This window comes from Poecilia formosa, unplaced genomic scaffold (genome assembly GCF_000485575.1).
Source record: "Poecilia formosa unplaced genomic scaffold, Poecilia_formosa-5.1.2 Scaffold20, whole genome shotgun sequence".
Classification (NCBI taxonomy): Eukaryota; Metazoa; Chordata; class Actinopteri; order Cyprinodontiformes; family Poeciliidae; genus Poecilia; species Poecilia formosa.
The window spans coordinates 3533202-3543188 of record NW_006799959.1 but is presented as its reverse complement, the minus strand read 5'-3'; the positions used below and the strand labels follow the sequence as shown (position 1 = coordinate 3543188).

The 9987-nt window shown below is 35.7% G+C and overlaps 1 protein-coding gene across 1 annotated transcript in view; it reads right to left on the bottom strand.

Moving 5' to 3' along the window:
- nipsnap1 (nipsnap homolog 1 (C. elegans)) overlaps window positions 1-8923 on the bottom strand; it is a 12676-nt gene extending 3753 nt beyond the window's left edge. The window contains exons 1-8 of the mRNA XM_007547477.2: window positions 8802-8923; window positions 5828-5955; window positions 5188-5233; window positions 2881-2975; window positions 2430-2500; window positions 2177-2317; window positions 1211-1242; window positions 998-1092 (exon numbers count right to left, since the gene is read on the bottom strand). Of these exons, the coding sequence (XP_007547539.1) occupies window positions 998-1092; window positions 1211-1242; window positions 2177-2317; window positions 2430-2500; window positions 2881-2975; window positions 5188-5233; window positions 5828-5955; window positions 8802-8881 (688 nt within the window). The 5' untranslated portion in view covers window positions 8882-8923. The remainder of the gene's footprint in view (window positions 1-997; window positions 1093-1210; window positions 1243-2176; window positions 2318-2429; window positions 2501-2880; window positions 2976-5187; window positions 5234-5827; window positions 5956-8801) is intronic.
- Between the last annotated feature and the right edge of the window lie 1064 nt (window positions 8924-9987).

The following is a 9987-nucleotide window of genomic DNA, read 5'->3' as shown; positions in this document are numbered from 1 at the left end:
TGCAGGTAATGTTGGCTAAAAGATGACTAGCTAATATCAATACAGAACCTTAAGCTTGCCCCCAAAAATGTAAATCCCCCCCACTCCCCTCGTCACACGCGTCGTTTCAACCAGACAGCCATTTGTAATCCATAGGGAGGGCTTTGGAAACCAGTGGGGGGGCGCAGAAGAAAAAGTTTGGGAACCACTGCATTATGTGTTTTTTTTTTTTTTGCAGTTCAAATATTTCCCTGCCTTTTGGATTGAGTCTCACTCAGTGTAGCTGACTCAGCAGATAGTGTCAAGCATACTTAAGATCATGGAAATTGTTGGATGTAATAATATCAAAACTGACTTTCCTAAAATTGTGCAGCTGTGTGCTTGAGTATTTATTCACTGAAGTCAAAGGTATAATGAATCCATTTCATGGAGAACAAACTGCTGTTCTCAATGATTACGGTTTAAATGAACATGATCAGGTACAATACATAGTGATATACAAAAACATGGAAAAAAAATTGTTTTAAAATTAAAAAAAATATTTTTCCAAAAAATAACTACGCCCAGTCACATAACAAAAGTTCACAAACACTCAGCTGGCAGTGTGGCGTGTTGCACCTTAGTCTGTTGCAGTGATCACTGACACCAGTAGCCTTTAAAATTATATTTAAAGTTTATAATCAAATTTGGATATTTTTGGAAATAATCAAGTTCAACCAATGATCTGACCCTCAACAACATTCATAGTTATTTATATAGTCATCTTGGAAAATTGATTGTTCACTCCTCGTTTGGTTTGACATCAGCCCATAAATTCAATTTCAGAAACATGAGCATGAATGAATATTTAGAGGAAGTATGGATTAGGTGTAACTGTCTGCTTAAAATTGATATGAGCGTAATTTACATCTCTTACTGCGAACAAGTTAAAATAGTTACTAATATTATTTTCTTTCATGATTCGTCCAAAAACTCTGAAACATATAAAGACACACAGCAAGCATCATAAATGACTCACCCCACAAATGATGAACAACATACAGGTCACCAATCTGGGAGAAGAACCCTCCCACTGCCTCATTGTTTTCCTGTCTGTGTTTGATTGCCCTTGCCCTGTAACAGGAGAGGTTACGTTCAGGAGGGAATTGCTCTCAGAGACGCATCTAATAATTCCTCAAACAGAAGGTCATGAACCTGATGTCACGTTTCAGGCAAGTGAAACTTGTCTTACCAGCGATTGCCCCACTCCAGCATGGTTCCTGGCTGAAAGACAAAAGAGCAAAGACAGACAGCTTTAATTTAATTAATGCATGTCGATTATATTTTATATACGTCGGTAATTTCATCAGGAAACATGTCTTTCTATCTTGAGTCTACATGCAAGAACAAGTGAGACACTAGCTGCAAACAGATGTGATCTGTTTGCTTTCTTTCCTGTGAATAAAGAAGTGACTCCCTCACTCAGTGAGTCAGCTATGAAAAAATAGAAATTATGCAGCAAGGAGACTCAGAAAAAGTACATGAAGTCTCAGGTGAAAATACTGTTATTTTGCAGACAACAATCAATATCCGGCCATATTTGTGTCTGATTACTAGCAATCACAGTAGTAGAAGTGATTACAAATTTACCTTAACGGTTAAATCATTTCTTCATTTAATTTCAATGTGAATAGTGTGAATGCAAATGGTGAATAATCACAGTCATCAGGAAATAGTTCTCATTAGACTCATTACAGTCATGGGGAAAACAAACTACTTCCAGTGAGTCAATAGAACCACATTTAACTTGAACTAAGTTTCCTATGACACATTTTGTTTTCAATATTTTCAGTTTTTTAGAGGTTTGCAAACTTTTATTTCTGCACAGCTCTCTTAAGGCTCCAAAGCAGCACTGTAGTTAAACTTGGACTTTGCATGGATCACTGAAAAGCCTTGATCATTTCATTTCGAAGCCATTCTTTTGTAGATTTTTGTAGATCGTCCTGCATTGTCTTCATTAGGTAGTTTTCTGGTGTTCTCCAGAAAACTGCTTAAACCTTTCTTTTAAAGAAGAAGTCACAACTGCTGCCAACTAGTGCATCTAATCAGCAACATCTGGCTACAATTTTCCTTCTGAAACGCAATGGAAAATTAACATTTTATTTTAGTTTTCCACATCAAGCAGCAACCTGAAGGGACCAACACCAACACAAATTACCTTGAGCTTGTAGGTGCGAAGTTCATAGAGGTTTGGTCCTTTTCTTGGTAAAGGTTCATTCCAAAAGCTAAACTCCAGAAGAAGCTGATTTTGCCTTGAAATCAACATTTTAGCCCTCTCTTTCCGGAACTCCAAGTACTCCTAAAATGGTTGTTAATTTAAAAAAAAATAATAAAAAATGCATGAAAATGTAGACAAATGAAACAATTTGTTGGTCTGCTATAGTTGGAAAATAAAACTGCTTACATCATACCTTGTTGGCTCTTAATTTCTGCAGGCATTCAGTCAGAGCTGGATAGCCTCCTCTATATCGCCACAGATGCACTGAGCAACAAGAACAGCAGATGTCACTGTAGCCCTTCACTAAGGCACATCCCACCCACACAGCTGTGGCATACAAAACCTTCATCTCATTTCCAGCTCTCATTTTTTCTGAATGCTCCTAATGTACACCATAAACTGTAAATGATCATATGTAGGAAGAAAGACAATGGTTCGAGTCGTCAGGGGAAGTATCTGCGCTTCTGCAGGCTTCAGTCACACTCTGCCAAACAGATTATGATCAAAGTGAAGCCACTACAAGTAAATGTTTGAGACACTGAGACAGAAAAATGAATTTTCTCCTGCAGGATCTAGGTTCAATCCAACTTATCAGTCTTATAAGGTTTCTGTCAGTTCCCATTTAAGCTTTCATTTCAACTTACCAGCTTGATCCTGCTCTCCATACCAGGTATTCCAGCTTCCAACAACTTCACATGGGAAATCTTGATCCTGATGGAGTCTTCTTTGCACTTCAGCCCTACCATCAGCACAAAAATGATCAATAAACAGTATAAAACATATAATCTGTGTAGTTTTTTTTGTGTTTATAAAGTATTGTTTAGATTATATATCAAAGCGAGTTACTCCACTTACTCAAATGCTTCTATTAAACATAATCTAATAATGTGCTGTCTTACTTAAGGCATATGAACATTATATTCTCCAAAAATTAAGAAAAAAAGAGTTAATTTTTACATTCTCAGCTCATTCTGTGTCAGACAAAATAAAACAAAAGACAAAAAAATAAGAATGTTTAAATTTCATCAGCCATCAGTGTAAGTATCAAGAGCAAACTAATTGGATATCGCAAAACATTGACAGTGTCTGTTATTATCTATCAGTCCTTAAGATGTTGACTTTTGTTTACAACCCAATTAATCAAAAGCGGCCAGAATAAACACAGGTTATTGGTTTACGATCTACTTCTACAAAACAGAAGCATGATTAATTCAAAGGGTCTGGACTCATCATGTTTTCATAATTTAAAACTCACCACTTAAAATATTTCCCCATTGCAAAAGTATTCAGAAGCCTTTAACTTGATTTCCATTTCGCAGTGTTATGACTACTAACTTCAATGCATTATTTAATGATAATTATAAAGTAAAAGAAAGAGGATAGGTGGATTTAATTTTTTGAAACGTAAAAATTTAAAACGTGTGTTGGGCCTTTTAATCTGATGACTAAGTCCTAGAATCCTATGCAACTAAAGAGCTTCAGTCGTCAGAAGTGCAGCTGTTCTACGAAGATGTTAGAGTAGAGCTACTATGTTAAGATGGAACAGATTATCTAACCAAGAAAAATCAATGGGTCTGTCTGCAACAGACAGAATACATGCAAAGTTAACATTTGCATTCAGGTAAAACAAATATTTTCCAGTCAGATCTGTTTTTTTGTTCGCAATTTTAGGGTTTGGTGTTGATAAACACATGTTGCATGAATTTAACTAGCTGCAAGATTCACACGACATGAATGAGTCATCCCTACTCAAGAGGTTGAAAACAAAAATACGCTGCGCGGTGGGTTTCCTGTGGCAGTCAGTGTTGCATTAACAGTCCTTACTGTTATGGGAAATTTTATTTAAAAAAACTTCTCAGATTGAAAAAAAAATGGAGAAACTCAAAAGTTTAATTTTCCATCAGGAGAATGACTCCTAACATCCAGGCAGAATTACAACTGCATAGATGAAAGCATTTGTGAAAATAGCCCTGTCAAAGTTCAGACTAAAATCAAATTGAGAATATGTGGCAAAACATAAAAATCCAAGTCCATTGGAAATAGCTTGGGCTATTTCACCCAAAACACCTGAAGCTTTAATTGCAACAAAATCTGGTTTTACAAAATCTTGACTTAGATGTTTGAATATAAACGAATAATCCAAGAATTTAAAAACATTATGCAATATACTTCATACATTTGTGTTGGTCTACCACACAATTGCAGTGAAATGCTCTTAAGTTTGTGATTGTAACACATCAAACTGTGAAAAAGTTAATGGTCTGAATATTTTTGCGAGGCATTGTATGTTTCCCAAATATGTAAGGTTTTCATTCGCAAATATGTGACACTAAATTGATCCTGCTGATGGAGAGAATGTCCTGATAACCTTTTCATGGATGCAATGTCTGCGCCTGCTGTGGCTGCTCAGAAACATAATGCATCACGTCTAGTAATTCTTTCTGCAGGTGATTTGTCTTTTAAGGAACTTTTACAAGCAGACTTCCTTTAATGCTTAGACCTCATGCAACTACATAGACAACGAAAAAACTACTTTGCTATCTTCTTACTGTATTAACTTGTATTCGTAACTTTAAATATCCCAGTGCAAAGCAGCAATTCAGAAGAGTCCACAGTTTTCTCATTGCTGAGGCCGATGTCTATACAATCAGGCTATTTATAGATCTCTAAAATTTGCATCATCTGGCCTTTCCTAACAATCATGTGGAACCAAACCCTGTCACTAGCAAATAAGTCATTGAAACCTCAGTAAACATTATGCAGGAGTGCAAATCCGTTGCCATCTTCAACTGCTTCATAGCTCTCCATTCTTCAAAGGTTAAACTGACAACACAGTTTGACACAATATATTGAAAAAGTAAGAAAAAAAACTCCCATAAAATTTACGACAAAAAACACAAGAAGGAAAGCGAAGTTAATAAAAGTAATATTTCACTCCAGGTAACACTCACTCCAGGCTGTTGTACTCATCCAGGCACTCGGGTTTGACGTTGTGAACTTAACAAAAGAAGAAAAGGAAAGAGAGACGTAGTTATCAAAGCTTGTGTTTTCTTTTAAAATACACAATCAAATTCTCCAACAAAGTAATTTCACACCTCAATTCAGCAGACTTTATATACAAAGCTGTTTCACTGGCACAAGGTTATAGGCTATGGCTGATAGAAAGTTCCAATTGAAATCTCTGCACAGCATGATGTACGCTGCATAAAAGATCAAAGTTTGGGGAAAAATGGTAATTTCTTCTCAGGAGACAGACACAGTTATGATCTCAGACTCTAAAGAAAAGACTATTTTTTTTCTGATGTCATAAAAAGGTATAAAATTGATACATCATGTTATCAACTTGGCAGCCGCCCGCTTCCTGTGCATGTGTAATGAAAATTTCAGTTTGCTCTCAGGTCCCTGTGGTTCAGCACAGACTGGATTTAAACAAACATAATTTATTTAGCTGTTTTCTGTAGAGATATGTGGCTAAATAGACAAAAAACAGAAATCCTCTTTTTGTATTTTTCAAGTCTTTGAACCTCAGTAACCCCACATTTAAAGCCAATAACCCTTTCTTTGTATGTTAGTAAAATACCGTGTGCCTACACTGGATTTTATACAGGTTGCTGGTCTCTTTCTTTGACAGCAGGTTGGAGTGGGCATCTTTCCTCGCATCCACCTTGTGCACAAATAAGGAGCGGAACCAGCCTTTGTCGCTGCTTTCTGAAAACCTCCTACACAGAAACGAGATGAAAGAAGCAAACAAAAGCACAAAGAACAACCATTAACAGAGAAATGTTCAAATAATAATAATAAAAAACACAACTCAAAGGATTGTAGGAAATGTCATGATACATGGGGTAAAATATAGTCATGCTGTTATCATCTGAAATGAAAAATATGCATAGTGTATCAGGGAGTGGGTTGAGTGCAGCATAAAACCTGTATTCACCCACAGATATGTGGGAAATATTTACTTAAATCCTAAGAAACTCAAATCAGATTCTGATTACTAGTAACAGTAAGTTTTGAATAAAAAGTATTTAGTTATACTTCTAGACCAATACTTTTTCAGGCTGAGGAGCCCTTAACCCATTTAACACTCAAGTCACGGACCACATAACCTAAATTGCCCCACAACATCTTACTATATAATGCAACCAGAAATGAAAATAGTAGTCTCTTAACTCACATATAGTTGTTTTCTGTTTTCACCCTACTGAGAAGAGTGGTGCTTTTTGGTAAATGTGACTGACCACGACAAAACCATGAACATGTCTACTTGGGCATTTTGAGTTATTTACAGATTCTGAAAGTGTGGAGTCTAAGCTTCTCAAACATAAAGAAAAAAAACAAACAGAAGTTGTTGTTTATCGAGTGTTGTGAGCATTAATAATATTTAGGGTTATTTGTGATTTAGAAGCACAAAAATAGACATAAGTTGCTTTAGTAGAAATCATTTTCTGCACCAGTGAATATAAAAATAATCCATCCATTGATAGAAATGCTGATTTCTATCAATGGTATTTGTTTATTGTATTTAGTTAATTATTTTAATCATTTTTAATTAAATAAAAATAACAATAGCTGTAGACGTGTAAGCCGAGCATTATGAAAACCAAAGAACATGAACTGAGTCGAGTCCTACAGCATAGAGGCGTTCAAAGGAATCCAATCGCTAGTGAACGAGAAATAAACATTTTCAGCAGATGTGACTTAGCTTTCTCTAATAATATTAGTAGTCCTGGAGTTGTTTTCTTTCCATTGGTATCTGAAGCTTTTCTTTTGAGTGACTTAATTTTAAGCCAGTTTTCCATTATTATTTTCAACACAATCCTTTGGTAAGCTAGCTGTAGCGTCGCACGAGCCCACGTCACGGCAAATAAACGGTCCTTTACATGCAGTACCCCGCGGACCACTTGGGGCGCCCGCGGACCACCAGTGGTCCGGCGACTAACGGTTGAGAAAGACTGTTCTAGCACCCAGCGGGTGGTTCTAGACAAAAATTTTTAGATAAGTTAAAATGCACCATAAAACTTGCATTTGTATTTTGAAATGTTCTTAACGGAGTTAAATTACTACAAGTTCTATTTCTTGTAATACAAAAGAAATAGAAAAATAACAGTCTTGTAGCAGAAGTATAGCAATTATGTTTGGTTATGTTTTGAATAATGTCTTTGTTTGTATGTGACGTTATGCCGCCAAAAAATGCATATATCTGTTGAAGCTTCAAGTTTAATTGAAGGATGTGGCTAAATTGTCATTATCTGTGAATTACTTAATTTATCAAAAGTATAAAACACAATGTTTCAGTGAAATTAAAATTTCAAATTCAAATGTGAAGGTTTTTTTTTCTAATCCAGAATTAGAGCTCAAAGCAGCTCCCTCATGTTTAAAGTGTAGTGACATCAACAGTCACTAACCTTTTATTTTCATTTCCAGATGTATTTGCTTTAAATTAATTGCCGACATTAATTTTGCACATCTACTGTACTGCATGTGCTGCTAATGTATGGAGGAATTTGTCTACTGTAATCCAAGAAATACATTAGTTTAACAAAATGTAAACTGTATTATGGGAAACACCCCAGTCTGAAAACTATATTATTCATCATGTTTACATAAGCTGTAGGTATGTTTTTGGTGTTCTAAGAAAAAAATTTATAGATAAATAAAGGTATATTGAAACTAAAAATCTAAATTTGTATTAGTACAAAATAATCATATCCAATATTAAACAGGCCTGCGACATTCAGCTTAACCTCCAATTCAGTGACTTCTGTTGCTTTTTATAAACTCATGATGTCTAAATCCTTTCAAAACTGCTTCAATTAACCTCAATTTCTGGCTTTTGCAAAGGATTTTAAATGTCACAGGAAGAGTGAGTGATATATCCCCCACACATATGGATTAGGGAGAGCTGGTTCCATTTTGTGCTTTTTGAAAGCCATCTGTTAGTGCACATTTTAAGGCTTTCTAAAACCCTCAAACTTTCAGGGTCAATGAAACTCCTCATTTAGTAACATTGTGGGCTGAAGACTTTAATTAGGAGGTGTGATTAACCACAAAACTTCCCATGAATTTTTCAACAAAAGCATAAGTTGTGTTTGAATTATATTAAAATCAGTCAGAGCGGAAATCAATGGTGATGGAGGCCCTAAATGTTCGTGTAGTGTGCTTTTGCAGTACAAGGTTCAGAGGTCTAGCAAATCATTAAAGCAGGTTAGCGAATGGGTCTTAGATAACATTTAGGACTTATTTTTAATAATACAAATTTATATTAATCTATAAGAGATTTTCAAAAGTCAAATACTGAAATAAAACTTGTGGATTTCTAACAGTGTGCTATTACAGTCTAAAGTCACAATTATAGTTTTGGGGTGATTTTCATGATCTTAACTCGAAACAAAGAAAAATAACATAAATGATGTTTCTGAATGGTAGCAGATTGATTTTGAAATGTATTAAGATGTTTTCCAACTTTTTACAAGTTCATGGTTTTGCTGACAAACTTAAAAATCTCCTGACTAACAGGGTACAATGTTCATCGTCCAGTTTGAAAGGATGAAAATAAACGTACCTGGAGGCTTGGTGTAAGTAGACAGAGCACCTGTACAGAACGAGTCCTGCTCTCTGCACAGATCTGCAGCTCACCGCCATGTTCCTCTGGAAAGCGAAACAGTTGTCTGACGCTCAAGCATTCCCTGCTGGTTAATGTTTACCTCTGGTACTGTGAGGTGAATTGACAGGTAATCAGATGGGTTGAAAACCGCTGATACGTTTTTGCCCTCCAGGGGTTAAAAACATGCGTGACTCTGTGAAGCAATGATCCAATGTGCAAACTCGACCTGCTGATAGGGTCTGAGAGAGGTGCAGGTTGGGGTAAAGAGTAGGTTTACATGTAGATTGTGTACAGCTTGACATCTTGTAATTGCATCAGTTTTGATATTACTTTAAAAAAAAACATTTCGGAATCTCTAAAGGTGTTGACACACTTTGTGTGAAAGAAAAAAACATTTCCAAAAGACAATAGATTGTCATATAAATGCTAGCTTTTTATTCAATCTTTTGAAAGCAAAAGGTAAAAACTTCAAGTTTTAAAGGCCTTGCGTCACTAAGCAATCATGCAGCTGTTTTTTTTCTCCTTTTTAGATTAGTCATTTTTCACTCTTTCTGGCTGAAACGAGGCATTTTGACTGAGACGGTACAGAATAGTCAGGTTGTTACCCTTCATTCAGTTGCTGACATTGCCTGAATTTCAGCAGACAGCATTCAGCATGCCGACACATTCCAGAATGAATCCTCTTCCATCTTCTGTCAAATAGATAAATAAGTCACTGGAAGCTATGCAGAGTCATCATATTGTATCCACAGGCTTCACAGCTGCAGCAGATGTGTTTCATGACTCAGTGCAGGTTTTCTCTCCTGTGACTGTAAATTCACTTTGAGACTTTTGTTGGTAATCAAAGCTAAAATTTGTTATTTTCTGTAACTGCATTAGCCTAATACTTTTTATTTTCACCAAGGTTTGTCAATTACACCACAGTAAAAAGCCTGGAAACTGACAGTGCCATCAGTTTTTTTTAAGTCTTTTGACAGGCGATTGTGTATCCCAGCAAAACATTCTGTCTCCATTTATCTTTTGATACATTATTATCAAAATAATGGCATTATAATTTAGTCAGAAAATAAACTGCAAGTTTCCTTGTGCGTTGTTCTTTTATGCTATTTAAAAAATTCATTTACCAACTTTTGTTATAAATGTA